At 44.3% G+C, this 19,877-nt stretch overlaps 1 protein-coding gene across 4 annotated transcripts in view; it reads right to left on the minus strand.

The window, feature by feature from the left end:
• agrn (agrin) overlaps window positions 1-19,877 on the minus strand; it is a 242,876-nt gene that overhangs the window by 88,351 nt on the left and 134,648 nt on the right. For all 4 annotated transcript variants that reach the window (XM_062391981.1, XM_062391980.1, XM_062391982.1 and 1 more), the window contains one exon: window positions 1,730-1,954. In XM_062391981.1, coding sequence (XP_062247965.1) covers window positions 1,730-1,954 — 225 coding nt within the window. The remainder of the gene's footprint in view (window positions 1-1,729; window positions 1,955-19,877) is intronic.

Raw genomic sequence — 19,877 nt, forward strand, 5'->3', positions numbered from 1 at the left:
TTGAAGACGTACAAAAAGCAACTATGCTGGGACATAAAATGGGAAAGAGGAGCTTGGCTGTTGAGGGCGGGGAGCCGGCCCAGACTGTCCATCAGCCCAATACAAAGCGCGCGAGTAACCAAGCAAGCGGGGGCTTTGTCATAATGCATGCAGTGTGTCTGCATGCGGCAGTGCTTCTCCCGCCAACCGGACCATTATCTGTGAGAAAGACCATTACCTCCCATTAACTGAGAAGAACAGGATCCGTGCTTTCCTCTCGCTGAGCAAGTAGGGTAATTACAAAAGGAATGGCCTGTTTGCTACAAAAACTAGCAGCGCGGATAAATCAACGGCATGTGTCTGGCTCGAGCGACCAACTCCAAATAGCCAAGGCTTGAGATGAAACGGCTGGAGGAAGATTTAGAGGCCCATCAGGACCGGCTGGTCCCTTGAGCTCCGACCCTCCCCAGGGAGGACGGGGGGCACTTGGGTCACTTTGACTCGACTCCGTCTGGATTTATAGGACCAACATTCCGCCGGCAGACCTGCACATCCATCACTCATCGCCCACCAACCCGCTCTGTCTGCCAGAGGCTCCCGCTGCTGAGAGACAGTTTGTGTCAGACGTTTATTCTCCCCCATCTGGCTCAGCACAAGAAAAAAAAAAAGCCTCTATAAAGTTGAGAGCCTTGGGAGTAAACAACCATCGGCTGATGATAACAAGGATGTGCAAAGAAGCTGGGCCCAAGTGAAAACGCCAGCATTGAACACCCACTTGGAGAAAACAACAATTCACGCCTGTATGGAGCAGGGCAGCCTGAATGATAAATGAGAATTAGCAGAGGCGTGTCGTCAGTAAGTGGAGTGTGTGAGGGAGAAACAAGAAAAGTCAGAGGTGGTAAACAGTGAAGAGGAGAAAAGCAAAGAGACGAAGGGAGAGAGAACAGGAGGAAGAAAATCCATTAGAGGTTTTCTGGTTTCACCTTGTGTCATTGCAGAGTAACTGTCAGACAAATTAAAAAAGGGTTTTCAACCTCGTGATTTCGGGAATCAAGAGGTGCATTTTTCACTAAAACTGGACTAATAATGAAGAATGGTGTTTTTTTGTATGGGTACCCGGTACTTGGCATTTTGGATTTGGTTCCTTATATGGAACCTGAGTTTCGATTCCCAGCCCTACTCTGCAGGGGACACAGTCTTTAAGCAGCTCAGGCTATTATTGAAAGTAATGGAAGTGGTACACCCGGGTGAATGCGCTGTCCTCTTCTTCCTCTTCTTTATTTTGGCATTCTGGATGCTAACACCGAAGTTTTTCACACATTCACACAGATTGAACTTCCAGGCGTTGGTGCGTAAAAGCCACAAACTATGGTGTACTTATTGTTTTTCTACAGACCGAACCATGTGCGTCAGTGATTTTTTCTTATCGTGCAAGATGAAACACTAGCAAGGCAGTGAGGCTTCCAAAGGATTTGTGACTTCAAACATTACGCACTGGGGGGGAAACAACTGAAAGGTAAACTCCTTCACTGGCAAAGGAAAATAACCATTTGCCTTTGTTTTGTGGGTGTAACCACATTTAAATAGACATGTATACCCACTCATTTTGTTGTAAAAGAGGTATATGATGGCCCTGCAATGGTGTCAAAGGTGGACCCCATCTCTCGCCCAATGTCTATGTAAGTGGTAAATAGCTAATAGATGTATGGACATGAGAGTGAGAGAGAGGGAGAGTAGAGAGATATCTCACCACAGGGCCCTTGGAAGTGCACCCGGATGTTCTTCTGGCTCTTGCAGGCGTGCTGATGGAGCTCACACTCGTTGCGGTAGTCCTTCCCATCACTGCCACACACCTTCTCCTCGGGCTTGCCCTCGCAGCCGAGCGGGCACATGCATTTAGCCGCCAAGCCGTCTGTCGACTGGACACAGGTGCTGCCGTAGCTGCACTTCACGTCGGCGCAGGGGTCTTTCAGAGCTGCAGGGACAGACAGCAAAACAACACTGGGTCAGAAACAGAGGGGTTCTCACATTGGAGCGTGCGACCTGTCGACCGGCTGCACTCCAGGAAACTCGCTGCCATTGTACACTGGAGTGAATCCAGGCCGCCGACTTTAAGACGCTGCAGGGGCACTGGTGGAAGACCAGCGCAGTGACTCTGGGTTTGGGGAACGACTTGACACCCCTGGTTAAGGAGGCACCGCCACAGCTGTCTCCGCGGCCAAGTTGAGTTTCCTTTCGCGGCGCGGAGTGAATTGAATTAGGAGCTTTGCATTCATAACACACTCTCTTTTGCCATGCTCGGGCATGCTTTAATCGCCACGGCTGAAAAGCGACTCTCTGAATATTTACTTTTCCACAAATGAGAGCGAGCTAGCGAGAGAGAGAGAGAGAGAGAGGGGGGGGGGGAAGGGAGAGAGCATTACCCCACTTCCGCCGCCACCCCCTGAGGTCTTTGTTTCCACCCTAATTAAACAGCGTGCCACTTGTCGCTGAGTGACTCATTCCAATGATGGGAGAGGGTGACACTTTTAATTTGGTCTGTGTTCGCCACCGATGGGAGCTTTTCTCGGGTTTCATATGCTCGACAAAAGGCGGCCACCAGATTACAATCGCTGTCATCTTGCTGCAAGATACATATTTATGACTGTCATGGACAAACAGGGTCTCCCGCGAGAGAGGAGCCGAGCAGCGGCAGCCCTCTCATTTCCTAGGCCTGCCTTTTTCAGAACAGATATTTACTCATGTTTGATATTATACCCTCTTTTGTTGCAACCAACATCAATAAGCATATATTACGTTTCAAATTCTTTGCCATGCTTTTTGTTTTTAGTATTTTCACGTGAATGCATTTCCTGAACATTCCACACCTGCCTTCCGGATGGCATGGCGCCGGCTTGTTAATAAGAGACAGGAGTGTGTGCAGAAATATATTATGGATGTGTAAGGAGACAGCAGTGCTACAAGGAGTGCTCTTGATCAAAGGATATCCCCCCCCACACCTCCCTTTCCTCATCTTCGTGACACATTTTCCCCCTCCTTTCTTTTTCCACTCTCTCCTGTCAAGTCCTTTTGAGGTTCGGTGCGTTTGACTCGTTAACTAACGCTTTTTTTCTCTCCTTCCCATTTTACATTTGTGCCGTATTGCAGCAGGGAACTTTGAAACTGACTCCGAGCCTAATTTATGGCAGAGACACCACATAAGTAACTTCAAAATAAAGTGCCAAATTACAGCTGGAGCTTAAGGAGACTGGAGGAAAGTGTGAGCCTGTGACTCAGTGGCTGACTGGCAGCCAATTCAGACCACAAAGCGGCTGTGACACTTGGCCTCTTATTTGCGTCTCATCATATGAACAATGAGACACTGATGGCCTGTGGGAAACAGTGCTGCACTAAAGACCTTGTGTTATCTCTCACAGCAGGTATAAGGTCAGTGCAACAACGAGCACAAAGTCACACTCACTACACAATCAACATGTCTAAAATAGTTTGGGCTCTTGTTATATGGCGTAAAAATAACCTTCAAAGCCGTACTGTTTACATGCACCTGCTGTTGGGAGAGGGAGGCGGTGTATGTCCTGTTTCTGTAGAGTGGTGGGTCTTTATGGTGGAGACGGCCCTCGCAGCTACTCAGGAAGAGGAGGAAGAGGAGGGAGACAGGGTCTCCTGTTTGCTTTGTGACAGTACGCAGCATCCACCCCACACCTCTTGATCTCATTAAATAATATCCCTGCTTTCTTTCTCTTTCTCTCTCTCTCTTTACCAAGTCTTCCTTTCCTCTGAGTGAAGCTGGCTTGTAGACAGGCAAAGAGGGCCACAGGCACAAGGGCTAGGTAGAACAGGGAGGGGAGGTGCGGGCTCTTGATTTGAATGCTAACAGGGGCCGATTTGGATACGACTCGTACCCTCGAAGGGGCGTTAGTGCAAATCAAAATCTCTTCCCAGACTCAGACAAGCAGGAAAATTGCCTTTGCGAGTGTGATCGGTGTAACAAGCGCACATTGAAAAAAAAAATACACTTACCACATTAAACCTCAGGGAGTTCTCTGTTATATTTTCTCATTATTATTACGAGAAAGGTGGCAAAAGAAAGAAGAGAAAGCGAGAGGCTGGAGAAGTCAGCAGCATCGGCTCCATTAAATTAGAATGATCCTCGATACCAATTAGATCAGTCTCCCTCGCCGGAGTAAAGCTCGGGGAGGTTTCCATGGAGGAAGATAATGAGTAAAAAACACAGATAAGGATACAGATAGACGAAAAGATAGAAACGCAGAGTGACACTGAAGCAAAGGCAAAGCGGCACAGACAGAGAGATGACATCTCTAGTCTGTGACAAGGGAAGGAGAGGACACACCGAAAGGACAGCCGGCTGTCTGAGACCCAATTAAAAGAATATTCCCTTATGTATTCACATGTATGATTTCAAAGACGAGCACAGTTTCGGTTCCAAACATGGCTGTTTACTCGGTCTGTTGGGGGATGCTGGTTGAAGCTTTCTCTCTGGCAATGACACTTTTTTCGGCATCGATTCTAAAGTCTTTTATAAGATGAAACTGAATCTGCTTTATTACTGTTCACATTCCGCTACATCAAAACTCTGTTAGGCAACTGACACAAGTTCACAACGTTTCAAAAGTGAAAGCTCTGTAATTCGGCTCGATATAAAGCACTGCAGCAACAAGCTAAATAATGTCTGTGTCAGTTTGAAATGGTGAAATACAATTAATCACATGATCAAAATGCTCTGGTGGGACAGATATAATTGCTGGCGGGTCCGTTCTGACCCGCGGGCCACTGGTGTAATTTATCCAAGGATGTAGAGGAAGACATGTTCACCTCAGTCCCCAGAATGACCGTTACACTCCACCCCAATTGACTGCAAGGGGCTGGTCGCCTGTTTATTGATATTGAATATGCTTTGTGTCCAAATCACACCAAATTCAACACTTTACTTCCAACCATTATCAACCATACACATGCCAAATCTGCAGCCAATGCGATGAGCGTCTCTTGAGATATGAAATCCCCATACGGCGAACAGATGTAGGTGAAATTGCTTTTTTTTAAGAATTCTATTATTCTTTTCTATTCTTGAAAGCCTTTTGAACTCTTCTCTCTTCATTACAGCTGATTTAATTGCTTTTTCTTCCTGAACAATCGCTCTAATTCTTCTAATCACCGTCATGCAGCGTTTGAAAGGACACACCTTCTGGAATATCTCTGCTCAGCACCTTCATTTGGTTCGGAGTGAAAGAGGCATTGTCTGCCCATCAGGAACGTACTGTGCCTGCACTACCCGCCTGCCAAATTGGGAATTCATGTGCTGCGGGCAATTCCTGAATACACACGTTCACACATCAGGTGTAACACACAAGCTGCATAAATAGGGGCACAAACTAAGACAGAAATCAGTCTGGTTGTCATGTACTATGCTGTGACTGCAGAGGTAAGACGGCTTCCAGCAAGTAACTTGTTAGAAGAGTTAAATTTTAATGTGTGTTCAGATTGAGGGCAGAACTAGACAGTGTGTTCCAAATGCAAAGTGGAGACGAGCACAAAAAACTTTGTTCTTCTTGAACGTGCACAGCAGAAGGAGAGGAGATGTGCCGCAAAGAGAAATGATGAAAAGACGAGCTGTTGGGGATTTTGTCGACAGATGAGCTGTCTAACAAAAACAGGACAGGCCCACTCCATACAGACATCCTAACTATCTGCGCTGAGCACCCTCACAGTGAAGAGTGACACTGGAAAACATGTCAGAAACTCTGCAGCAGCGAAAGTCAGGAAATCCACTTTGCTCTAAATCAGACGGCCCTTTACAGTATGTCGTCCACAGCCCCAGACAAGAGGCCAGAGGTGATTCGATGGAGGTAGAGCCGGTCGTCCATTGAACCAGTAGGCCAGTGGTTAGATCCCAAGAGGCATAATACTGAACCCCAACCCCTGATGACTGTGTGACGGATGTATGACAGAGACACAGTAAGAACATGTCTATGAATGGGTGGGAAATAAAGCTGTGCTGTAAAGCGCTTTGAGTGGTCACCAAGAATAGACAAGATAAACAAATACAAATAAATACAGACCCTTTACACTCAACTATCTTTACAGCAATAAACTTTCAATAAAACTACATTTACTTGCTGCTCGCGACTATTTGAAAAACTGAAAAGTAGAGAAGCATTAGCACGGCACCAAGGAGATGGGGGTGAGGTTTCTCAGAAAAGTGGAGCAGAGGGGTTTTGGAGGATGGGGGATTACAGTGATCCTCTCCCCTCTGATCTCTCCCTCTGGCAGAGTGCAGACAGCCAGGCAGGTGGGGACCACTGCTGCTCCCTGATCCACTGTTTTGTGACGCAGTTTATTAATGCTTCATTAGGGACAGGGAGCTGTCAGCATCATGCTGGCTTTACCTTGCCACAGCACCAGCAGTGTGTGTGGGTGGGTGTGGGTCTGTTTGCGTGTGTGTGTGGGTGTGTGTGTGTGTGTGTGTGTGTCAATATAAGCCAGTGCACGTTTATACAGGCAGCCGTGGAGTTCTGATAAGTCTGAAAGTGAGATTGTGACGCGCATGCATGTGTATCTGTGTGTGTGTGTGTGTGTGTGTGTCAGTGTGTGTTGCTACCTGTTGTGCTGCCAGTGATAAGGGAGGGAGCAGGGGATTGGAGCTAATCAAATGCAATGATGCGATGTGGGGGGAACCTGGCGACGTGTGTTCTAATCAAGCAACCCCCCCCCCCCCCCCCCCCCCCCCATCACCAGCAGGAGAAAAGGGAAGAGAGACAGCGAAAGATAGAGAGGGAGACAGAGCGAGAGGATGTGACAGAGAGAGGGGGAGAAAGAGAAGTGGGGGAACTCAGTTTAACATTGTTGAGGGACACAGCAAGGAGCAGAAAAAGGAGACGACATTCAGACATTTATAAAACAGTTAGCTATTTTAAACTCACCCTTCAAAGGAACTCCTACGTTTGACCCATTTAGCATTTCCATATCCTTAATTCAGAGCTAATCTAATCAAGCTAGATCTTTAGAAGTATTAAAATGGGTTGCTTTGTCAGAGACGACTCCTCTGTCGCCTAACGGATTGTCATGTATTATTTTATGTGTCCAGATTGGGTTTGTGTGCTATATAACTCCTGCTGGTTGGTTTGAACGGAAAAAAGGGGCGGCCATGCAAGGGAAGACTTAGAGGCTGGGGAAGGAGTGCGGTGTTATGGAGAAGTGTGTGGAAGGGAGATAAGAGAAAGGGGTGAGAACGGGTGAAAAAGGAAAAGGCATCAGCGAGAAAATAAACACAGTCGACAGATGAGATCAATACAAAGAGAGATCTAAGAATTAAAAAGGGGAATGGATATGTGCTGCCAGATATAAGTGATGAGGGGCAGGAGGCAGGGACTGAGGGAAGGCCAAAAGATTAACGGTCCTGCGCACACCTCCACAGCATGCTGTCCACACACACACACACACACACAGACACACACACACACACACACACACACACACACACAGCCACACACACACTTTGAGGCCCATTGCTGGAAGATGATTTCCTGTGTTTGATGTAGTTCTTCAAAGAGCTCCACTGAACTGCAGCCGTTTCTCTCTTTTACATGCTTTGCTGTTTTACCCTAGAGAATAGAAAATGAACCAAGCAAAAGCCCTGGTCCCACTTCAGTCGCCTGGAGTGGGACCAGAGCAGAGCGAAGCCGTGGGAGCACACAGGCGTGTGTCTTGACAGATTTAAATCCAAATGTCCAAGCCGTGGTCAGAACCATGACTGAAAAAAACAGGTTTAAAGGACAAAGGATGAGGACGTAAACTGCTGCACTTCATCTTGGCAGACAAAAGCACATTGTCCAACCCCAAAATAGACAAATGTTGAAGAAAAATATAAATAACCCAAGATGAAATACTAAAATGTTACAATTCTGTGAGGTCTCACGATTCCAAAATAGTCCAATTTGTTTTGCGGCTGTCATTTTCCCAGCGGCACATATCTCACGCTTGAGAGCCGCAGTAAAGCACAGGTGGGGAGCTGAAATGACTACACAGGAGCCATTTATTCTGCTGAGTGACAGAAAAAAGCCAGAACGAGATTAAATCGTCTGGATGTGGCATTTAGGACAAACACAGACAGAGATGTACAGGTCCCTCAAAGGGACAGCGTATGATTTAACAGAAACCACTTCACTTAAACACAACCTTTGTAAAGGTTGTCTGGTAAATCCACCGGTGTCTTTGCTCTGCGTTATTTAAGCAAACTGTTTGTTATTTGCACATCAGGCGAACAAGGAAAAACAATGGAGTCGTGTTCTTGGACACCAGATGGGTAGAAGGAGTGTAATATTCTCCTTTTAGCTGATGGGTAACAACCGACTGCTAAAGGAAGACAAATATGGCTCTTTAGTCTCTAAATATGTCCTTATGTTCACCGGCTATTTCCTTACTTTGTCTTGTGCTGAGCAGGTAGCGTACAGTCAGTTTATAAAGAATAAAAAGCAGCTGCTTCTGCCATTGGAATTAAAGTTGATGAAAACACTAAGAGGGAACAAAGAGAAGTTGCAGGCAGTAAAACCCAGCAGCTGAAAGATCCTATATCACCAGGAGCTGAGGGACCTGCAGCGTAAGTGATACTCCTCTGTGTGGTTTGCATCAGCATCCCATCTCCACCATAATTAGTATTTGATCCTTTGTAAATATATATATTTATCTAGTAATTCCACAAACGTCTGTCTGTCTGTATGTATGTGGCCTATCTCTTACACTGTGCATCGAACTGGCTCCGCACTTTGCTTTTATATTGTAAATTGCCAGAGAGGGACCAGTGGCAGGTTTGGTGCAATTTGGACACGCAGCATGTGCAATACCAATCACAACCAAATAAACAGGGAACCAGCAGGCAGTGGGAGTGTGGGGGGGGGGGGGGGGGGGGGCACTGTGAATCAAACGTTTGTTTTATTTCACCACATCTGACACAGAAATACTGATGCTGATCACCGTCATGGCCGTATATATATCTCCATGTGTTTTGTTTCATTATCTGTGGAATAAATTCAAGTTTAAGAAATGGCTCGCACTCCTCGTCCTTTGTGTTCATTAAACTGTTGCACTGGATGATTTATTTCGCTGTACGATCAGTGCAGGGTTTGGAAGAGTTCCTGTGAAGCTGCGGTGGCGGTGGCCACCCTGCTGGGGATGCAAACTTGTCGTGCTCGGGTCAGGCGAGTGTGTCCTCCGAGTCGTTCTGAAGGACCCTCGTGATGATTACACACAACGCGTCAAGCCATCCGCACGGCTCAAGTGTTACAACTCACTTCATTTCAGAGCTGTAATCCCTATAAGCGAGTCCAAAAGAGATGAAAGATAAGAAGAAAAGACTGACAACACTCTCTGATGGACAGACTGTTTAACCTGAAGGCCTGCCTGTCACGTTTGCTGCCTGTGGGATAAGGTCGGTATTACCTATTGAAAATATGTCAGTGCTTGTACCGAGAGCGGTTTCTCCTGGATTAAGGCTGCAGCTTGTTGAAAGCAACAAAAAAGGGCTTAAGTGCCCAAATGAATCAGGCAGCAGAGAAAATGTGATTACCTCCTTGTTTGTTTACCTCTTTAAGAATCTCACATAATCAATATTGCATTTATATTGTCTTCGCACAGGCCGGACACCTGATTCAAGTGGTATGAAACTCATTAGACCCCGTTAGCATTCTTTGCATTTCTGCAAACATTTATACCACAGCTCTGGTTCAGTGCTAAAGGGATTTCACTGTGCATTCTTAGTTTAAATTAAAAGCTAAAAAACATCAAATTTACAACGCACAATCATGCACACAACGTGACGGCAAACTGAGAAACTCGTGTTAATTAAATAAATTAACTTCCATCGGGGAGCGACGCGCAATCGTGGCCCCAGAATGAGGTGCAGGGACTCGAGTGGGCTAAGTGGCACATATGCCACAAGTTTCCTTTCATTAGCTGCTGTTTTAGTGGGAGCCAGTGGTGGTGAGGAGCCACAATCAGCTTTGATGTGCAGCGAAGCGTTGGCTAATCACACTTAGCCCTTGCCATCGACACAGACTAATAAGTGATGGGTGTTAGGAATGAGATGTTATTCTCCTCTGCTGAAAAGTCAGTCACAGTCGGCGTTGGTCCATGTGTAAGATATAAAAGACCTGTTCAGACCCCTGACCACGTCTGATAGGATCACTCAGGACAAAGTAGGGTCAAAGAGGGAGAAACCCATCAAAGATGTCTGTTAATTCAAATTCTGATAATTCTAACTCATTATCGCTCTTTTCAACAGTCCAAGGTAAATAAACACATGTTAAACAGATCTCTGTTATAAGAACAATTACATCTATTGCCATTTCAGGTAAATCTTTACTGAAGATAGACATTTCTGCTGAAAGAAATAAAGTCCTTCCTGACTTTGTCCTAATGTAAATGTTAAAAACCTTTTAGATGTTGGCAAAAAAGACAACACAAAATATTTGTTCTCATTTTATGACTAAAATAAGACCACAAATGATTGAATTGAATAAAGTATTTACTTATTTTTACTAAACCCAGGACTCTACTGTCTGATAAATGCAGACATTACACCTCTGTTTGAAATGCTCACTGCTTGCGGCTTGACTGTAAAAGGTCAGATGCCAAATTCTGAACAAGCAAACAAACTCATGACTTTTACATTTCCTGTGATTATTTTTGTAATTTACTCAAGCAACATCTTTAGAAACCTCATCAACGGAGAAGACAACAAATGATCTCTTGTAAGCAGATTGAGAAAATACCACGGTGATAATTAGTACCAGAGATTGAGACTCAATAAACAAAACAACAAAGATCCGATGGATTATAGTTTAAAACTCTAGCGAAAAAGGCCAAAATGCTGTTTATGAACTTCTAATTATGTCTCGCTTTTAATTTACCCTGCTCGCACGAGCACGTTGCACACACATATACACATACACACATGCAATCAGACAAACCACTCAAATCAAGCAAACCCTTTGCAATATAGGACCCTGCTCAACATGACAATCATTTAATTGAAGGTATTTTGATGGACAGCATGAAGCTTCAGCAGGAGCAGAGTGTACTGACATTTATTCGGATGAAAATAACTTGGATTGATTCTGTTCCTTTTCTGGCAAGCATTATTACCACATGCACTGAGAGCGTGCATGTGTTTCTATTATTCTAATTGTGAATAATACTGTTAGATCCAGGAATAAGAAAACAAACACACTGGCGACGAATGAGTGCACGTTGGCCTGACCTCACAGAGTCAGGACGAAGTTAATGTGATTACAGTGTAAACAAGAAACAAAGTAGTGCTCACACTGGTGCCAGAGAAAATAAAGCTCACGGTCAGCATCACCCGTCAAGTGACTCTGATAAACACTGTGGAACTGACCTATTCAGTCCGCTGAGAAATTGCTTTTTAACAGCGTTTGCCTTGTGTTTATTTCACCATGAACAGAAGATTGTGGATGACACGCAGTAGAGATGACGTGTTCAAAATCGCCCAGGCTACACAGAAACAAACAACCTGCAGAGATGACTAAGAGCTCCTGGTGTGTAAAAGCCTTTCAGCCTGAAAAGTTCTTATTAAAACTCTCACTTTCAGCCATCGGGATACAGTCAATACTGTGTAGACTCTCGCTCGAATGAAAATTGAGGCACCCACATATATCCAGGATATTTTCCCTTCATTTTTGCACAACGGGAGGAAGTGAAAAGTTTAAGATCAATAATCCTAGAACACTGGATTTGAATTAGCTATTTGTAACTTGGGGGACGGCTCAAGCGGCATGGGGGCATGTCCACTAAACAGAAGGTCCCATGCCGTGTCCATGGGCCAGAGGTGTCCATGGGCCAGAGGCTGATAGAGAAACCCCTGCACGTAATGCACTGTGTAAATGTGTGGGTGAAGGGGTGAATTGTACAGTAAAGTGCTTTAAGTGGTCATAAATACAGATCATTTACCATTTATACTTGCATGTACTATTTTATTGAATATAAATAGATCTCAAGGTTAACCGATGGCTGTTGGAAATAATAAAACTCAATTAAGTTTCCACTAATGCAAACCCAACATTTCCTGCTCCTGGAGCTTTTTATTCAAACTGTTCAGCTCCCTCACCACAGAGAAGCTTTTATTATGAAGCAGCCACAAGAAAACGCTATTTATTTGCCACCAGTTGGCGCTGGTATTGATTCCCGGCCGTGACAGCCAGCCTGGTATTGTTTTCACCTCGTGAGTCCACACGTCGTTTCACTGTGCCCTGCTGTGAGATTAAGCGATCACAGGGTAAAAAAAAACATTAACACGCCATTATTCTGTAATTGTCGCTTGTGGCCGCTGCTCAACAGTTTCTATATGGTCTCGATTTAGGTTTCCGTTCACAGGAATCACTCTACGTGCACTAAAAGGGGGTTAAAGGATTAATTGTCAAGGAACGAAGTGATGGCTAAACCTTTTTTCTCTTGAGCTGTGTCCGAAATGAGATACTGACATAAAACGGCAGTGAGTAAAGGCTGTGCACTACAGAGGAAACAGAGTGATTTACACCGGTCTGTTTCCAACAAGCGAAACCTCCTCTCTACATATTCTCTCCTTTGACGTTTGTCTGTGCGGCTCCTGAGAACAAAAGGCTGCAGGGTTTCTCTCCTCCCACTCAGTTAACATTCACAATCCAGCCCAGGTGTAAACAGTGTCTCCACAGACTGCTAACACGAGCACCAGCACGACTCGGAGTCACGATGACCTGGATCGATAACCACTGCACTGTGTCATTTGGGCTTCGAGACGACACAATGCAAGTGGATTCACAAAACATGCACTGCTACATGCATGTGGCTGAATGTCTCCACACAAGGTGCTGCCCCCCCCACTGCAGAGGCAGAAGTTGGGAACATCTGTTTGCACATTTTTAATGAGTGGTGGAGGAATTTACACTCAGTCTTCCACTGAAAGTAAAGACTGTGTAATTTACCCTCTGCTACAAAGCAAACACAGAGTTATCTTGAGGAGTGAATTTAGTTGATATACTGTACATTCCTTAAATGACCAGCATGGCAGGAGCATGTGCACATAAACACGTTGCAAATTACAGATGTTTTTTCGATATTTAAATATTTTAGAGCTGTTGAATGCTGTCGTCGATACTTCTGATCAGGTTGTGTTGTACCTACTCTAAACCAAAAGAAGTGTTTCCCATTAATAATCTAGACACATTCTAATTTGTTCCACTGGGGTTTCATAACGAACATGCTCGTCCTTGTGTGTAAACACTGTGGTCCATAACGTTTTTACTGTCCACGCAGTCAGACCTCATATTTTCAGCAGCAGTAGTGGACTCAATGCAGATCTTATCTTTCTCTCTCAAGTCTGTGCACCTGTAGCTCAGACTGACCTTTGTGCAAGTGCACCCCCGCTACCGCCGTCAATTGAATTAATTCTGTAGGTAACACGGAAAGGATGAATTAATTAATGTGTCTGCATAATGTAACAACTCCGCACTCACAGCATGTGTATGTATATTGGCTGGGGACCTGTCCAGAGTTCAGCAGGTGGGTGGATGGATGGATGGATGGAAAAACAGAAGTATTCTTTAGAAATCTGGATCCTGACAGTTGTCACCATTCGTATTCCACTAAAGTTAAATAACATATCCACTATTGTCTGCCATGCAGCTGGTTATCTTTGCATTTTCAACACTGCTCTGCTTTTATTATTTTCAATTCTTTCCAATTCTCCCAAACTGTACGAGGGGAAAATGCCAAATAATGATGATTTATTCAAGAGAAACAAAATGCATAAATAGATAAAAAAGTCTCAAAACACAACCTCTCGTGGTAATAAACAGGTATGCGTGTGGATGGGGTTGTGTGTTTTTGTGTGTCTAATTGTGAGTGTGTTGCCTGCAGGTTTTAGAAAAAGGTTAGTGAGAGAAAGCGATGGAGAAGAAAGGATTTGAATTAGTGGTTGCAGATGAGAGGAACAGCAAGTAAAGATGGATCGAGAATTTCAGCAAAGCACTATCATCTCCGCCTGTGTGTTTGTGTGTGTGTGTGTGTGTGTGTGTGTTTGTGTGTATGTGTGTGTGTACATGTGAAGGAAGATAACCAAAATGTATGTTTTTCAAATATCTGTTTACAAAATGCCTGCAGTGTGTTTATATTTCACTAAGTATACTTGTGTGTATATCTGTGTAGCATTGAGGAAGCATAAATACAGTATCATTACATACGCACACACACACACACAGACACACACATACTATCATTCAGTCCATCAGGTTCTGCATGTTATGGTTATGAATATCTACCAAGAGTCAATACCCGGGGGAAATGAAAGCACGAAAAGCAAGTTATTGAGAATGACCTCTCGCCCTCTATGTGAGTGTGCGTGTTTGTGTGTGTGCGCGTGTGTGTGTGTTGCCCATGCACTTAAATGTGTAATCACCCTGGAGAAATTTGATTCCTCTGTGTTGGTGTGTGTCTGTGTGTGTGTTTGTTTGTGTGTGTGTGTGTGTGTGTGTGTGTGTGTGTGTAAGCATGTTGCGACTGATGTGAGGCGCCTCGAGAATCACGGAATGAGAGAAGGCACGAGAAAGTGAAAGAGTGAAAGTTGCAAACCTTGGCTGGTCTAAAGCAAGCAAATGAAGACGAGGTGATATATAATGGATTTAAAAAGGCAGCAGGAAAAAGAGAGGTAGGAAATGGAGGATAAAAAAGATTAAGTGAAAGGGGAGAAACAAGAAGAAGAGGAGGGAGTGCAGGAAAAGAGGAAAGGGAAGATTAGAGAGAGGAATGTAAAGGGAAAAGCAAGAGGAGGAATAAAAAGAGAAGAATGGAAGGAAAGTACAGAGTAAAAGGGGGAGATGCAGAGGAAGAGATGACTCCTTAGACTGTGCAGAACACTGTTATCTACTCTGGCAAAGCCAAAAGTCATCTCCGCCATCTACAGCTATTACCACCGCTCCACTGTCACCGGGAGCAACCGGGCTTGTCACCGAGGTTACAAAAGGCTATGATCAAAGCACAAACAAATATCGTAGCATAGGAGAGAGAGGAAGGGAGAATGTGGAGGTAGAGGTACGGGCAGGTTGGCTTTCATCTCCTCCCTCGCTCCCGCTCGGCTCCAGAACCAGCCAGTTGCTTGCAGGAGATTTCCTGAAACGCTCCTTCCCAGCCAGCTTTAGGCTCCATGAGAGGATAAATCAGGGCTTTACTCGGCCCGGCCCAGAAACCTTAACAACCGGCCAGACCAGCACCAGACAAAAGACAGAGTGTACTACCGAGACTGCTTGAGCTTCGCTGGGAGAAAACTACCTTTCAACCAAGGTTCCCGGAACAAAAAACAACAAAAACACAACAGACAATTAAGAGGAAGTACAACTTATGACCTGGTGACAAAGTTGTTTTCCAAATAAACGTGTCCGCCTTCTTCTACGCCTTCCTCCGATGGAGTACAGCAACAAAATCTGAGTGTGTTATTAAGTTTATAAGAGCAGCTTCAGTGCACTTTGCACATATAAAATATACAATGCACAGATAAACAGTGTCATTAAATGAGAAAATCAGAGTTAAAGTCGGTGACTGCAGTGCCTCTCTGAAAAATAATCGGCTTGATGTTTACTTCCATACCAGAAACCAGGGTTGTTGCTACCATAAGCTGGCATTAGGCAAAGATTACGGGTTTTTGGTAAAATATTCCAAAACATACCCCATGTAATACATCACGGCCGCGCTGGCTTCTGAATATTTAACCGGGACCATATTCTTTCAAAACACTAACTAAATGTTTTGAAGTTTCCAAAACCATAACCCTTAAACTCTATCATGATTTAGGGGCCAGGAGGGAAACAAATCCAAATACCGGGAGCAGTTAAGTTGTTAGAAACTGTAATCTGGGTGTTGTTAAAGTGGCTACAAAACCTACTGGCAAATGCAAATGAGCTGTGTATGAGACAGGTTTAAACCGCTCACGGTAAAATATACAGCAGAATGATGGCAGCTGAAGAACATCACTTAAAAGCTCTGAAAGTGTCTGTATCTTACAGCTTAATACCACAAGTTGCACCACGTCCTCCATGTTTAAGATGGGGAGGGGTTCGTCCCTGTAGTGTTGGGTCTGAGTGCCTGCAGTGTGTTGGAGCAGATAGAGCAGCAGGTGTGGAGTACAGATGCCTTTCTGCTTTCACTGTGAGGACACACGAGTGTGTCGGTGCTGGAGAGATAACACGCTCTCGAAAGCCCAGAGTGAGAGAGTGCAGAGAGGAAGTCAGCGGGCCGTGCTCATGGCCAGCTCCCCGCGCACACACACAAAATCAAACTCCATTGATCACTCACAAGAACCCCCGGTCACTGCACCCACGCACTCACTTTTTTCTTTTTGTGCAGTACTTGTTGCACTTCCTCAACATGAAAAATAAAAAAGTAGGAGAAAGATTTATAAAGAAAGAAAAGAAAACTCCACGTTCCACTAGACTGGCCACACAAGATGAGTTTTGCAACACTTCTGTCTCTCTCTCCGGGAGAGGGAGTGAATTACCACTCTGGTCCAAGTTCAATATTAGACGAGCCAACACGGTGCATGCTCCCTGGCCAATTCTGCTTTGTGCATGCCCATACACACACACACAAACACACACACTGTAATACGCAGATACACAGGGCCAAATGTCTCTTGTCTCTCTGAACCAGAAAGTGCTTCTGCTGGCTGTTTCTCTCTCACTCTCTCTCTCTGCCTTCTTTTCTGAAATGTACGCTTTTCCTCCTCGTCTAATGTTACCAGCCGCTCCTGCTGGGCTAATTTTAACGCAGCTTCTCCTTTTAATTTCGATGATATCTGAGGCCATTATCTGCTCGCCGCCTGCCCACTTGACCGGACGACCGCCGGAAATCTAACCCCGCCAATCCCAAATCATCCATCTAGAACAAAAGAGAGATAATGAAGAAACTGGCCCGGAGCCGGTCCAAACCATTAAGGTTGCAGGTTGTGTGAATATTAGAGAGGAGCTCTGGGGGCGACTAAGTGCCCACGCCTTAGCAGCATGTGGGTCGTTTTGTCCAGCCTTCGGAAACTTGGGCCATCAACTCTGCACATAAATGTTGTAATAACCAGTTCAGTGTTAGGAGTGAAGTGCTAGGTGAATGTGGTTTATTTCCTGTTGAGCCAAACTGAGATAAGCTGCACTGTAGAGGCAGAAGAGTGGGAAAAGACAAGTATCTACAAGGGAGGGTCAACGGGGGAATGTGGTGACACTGCTGCAACAATGTCGGACAAAGTTCAGGAGTGAAAGCCACAGGAACACACAATATAACAAGTGTGTGCACACCAGGAGGTTAGAAGCTGTAACTCTGACTGTTCTCTTCTCAACAAATCTCAACAGTTCACTTCATGACTATAATGTTGTAATTACCAACAGGAACAAAGGCCAAAACTATGAAATAATGCAATGGTTGTACAAATCAGAATTTACCAAAAACATTTGTGCATGCTCTTTTAAATGACCAAAGGACTCATGTGCTCTATGGCAACAAGTGGAAATTACAGAATAATGTCAAATGTAATGTCAAATCAAACTGTAATTTGTGAGTTGTTAGCCAGCAATATTGATTTTAGTCACTAAAGGCCCCTTGCAACATCAGACCATGTAGCTGTAACAGTCAAATCTGTTTGCCTTTTTCTGAGTGTTTGACGTGAGCAATGGTGTACCTTATTGTTGAGGAATGATGTGAATGTGTTGTTTCTTCTTTCTAAGGCTCCACTGTCTTTCTTTATGAAAGCAGCAACATGCTCACATTGGGAAATTAAGAGGTGTCAGTATTTGCCAGATATCAGATCTGCAGTTTGACGTTCCCCTCCCATTGGAAAAAAAAACTACCCCAGAGCCCAGACGTTTACTAAGTACTAACAAAATGCTCCATTTAACTCCAGTCCCTTTAAAAGGGGGATAATCTGTGAGGAGAAAACTCCTTTTGTGGCGGCACTCCTCTGAGTGCCAGATAAGACTCCAGAGTCGATTTGCATTGGACATGACGGCTTCTCAGAACGGTAGCCAATTCACTTACCCCAATAAAAACCCGCCATTCAAATCCAATGAGTCAAATGAGGCTTTGCACAAAAGCAGCAATCCAACCGCCCACACTATTCTTTAAGTTAAAAGCTCTCTCATTCTCTCAGCTCCCTCTGGTCTTTCTCCATCTCCCCCTCTTCGTCCTTCCCCTCTTTGCCTCTCTTTTCCTCCATCAGGCCTGACAACTTCATAATCTGAGCCGGAGTGTACTGCCCTGACCCTCCGTGCGGCCTGAATTTATTGGAGGCTGAAAGAGAATAAGAACCTGTCACTCGGCTAACCTCGTAACACGCTCTCTCTCTGTCTCCCTGGAAGTCGGGCATGTAAACCATCCCGCTGGCCGAAAAACAAAAATCAATCATAAAATCAGGAATCCACATAAATGGATAATTTGGCTATTTGCAATGTGTTTTTGTTGCTTTTACTGAAAAAGTTAGCTGATCAAAGGGATCTTAATCAAAGGTAAGATGGAAAAGCAGGCATTTGAACAATGTGTGTGGATCACATCATAAAGCATGGTCTGCATTACCCTTGACAGTTGTATTAATGTTGTTGAGTCATGATGGTTCTCATTGAACTACAGATGATGTGGGGGGTTTTAACACTATGACCTGTAAGGTGGGAATAACAATAATATATAACAGCAAAGTATCTTACTTTGACCTGATCATCATCTACTTTCTTATCTATTTCTCAACTTTGTTTTTACATTGGAACATTTATTGCACTGATTGCAGCGGTGACATTAGGAACTAGTATGATCTTTGTCAAGCCTAAACATGGGTGAAGGAAAGGAAGTGAGGTAGGTTGGTGAACAAGGCTACTGCAGTGGTCGCCATGCAACTATTACACAATGAATATTTGAACAAATAATAAGACATCCAGAACACACCTGTCTGCGAGCTGTCAGGATCTGTGTTCTCTGTAAAGTTGTCTGAATCGATAGTGACGTGAAAGATGGAGGAAGAGAAGGGATGAATGAAACAAGACTTTCGACTTTCTGTTGTAGATTTGATCTGACAAGAGAGAACGTCTCTGTTCTGGTGGCGTGTATGTACGATTCTATCAGCAATACTCTCATTAGTCTTGTTATTATTGTGTTTTTTCTTTTTTAAATAGTGACAGCTTGCCGTTGTTTCCAGGGATAATTATGGTTCTTGTGATGACACTGATGACCCATCATTACAGCACTAGCACTGCTCTTTCTCTGGATCTCTGTGTGCACCCTTTTTCTCACTCATTTGTGTTTTCGAAGTGCGTCTTCACTCTTGAAAGTCTGGACAAAGGTTCATGTCTGTTTTATATTGTTCACATTGGATCAACCAACTTATGGTTTCACACTGAAATTTAAGGAGCACTCTTTTTTTATTTGACATACAAACGTGCCGCCATCATCATCTATGTGGGCTGCATTTATCTAGCCTTGATTTCGATTGGTTTGTGGACGTTGAGCCTCTGACGTCAGCATGTTGTCAATTCAGAGGTTAGAGTCTGTTTTAATGGAGAAACTGAATAAGACAGTTGATTATCACTGTAATATCATTATGGTATTGATACCCGCATCAACAAGGTCATTTCAACAAAAATCTTGTGAGCTGCTTCGCCTTGTTTTTCTTCTTTAGCTGTTTAATGCTGTCCTAACCTTCCTGCAATTGGTCCAAAAATCATCACTATCCAAAAATGTGTTTTCACACTGAAGATAAACCAAGCAATGGTTCAGTTCGATCCGGATCGAGACCACCTCTTTGAGTCAGAACAAATTTGGGTCCATTAGTCCCTCTGTCCTCTCTCCATCCTTTCTATCTCTTTATT

This window comes from Platichthys flesus, chromosome 7 (genome assembly GCF_949316205.1).
Source record: "Platichthys flesus chromosome 7, fPlaFle2.1, whole genome shotgun sequence".
Taxonomy (NCBI): domain Eukaryota; kingdom Metazoa; phylum Chordata; class Actinopteri; order Pleuronectiformes; family Pleuronectidae; genus Platichthys; species Platichthys flesus.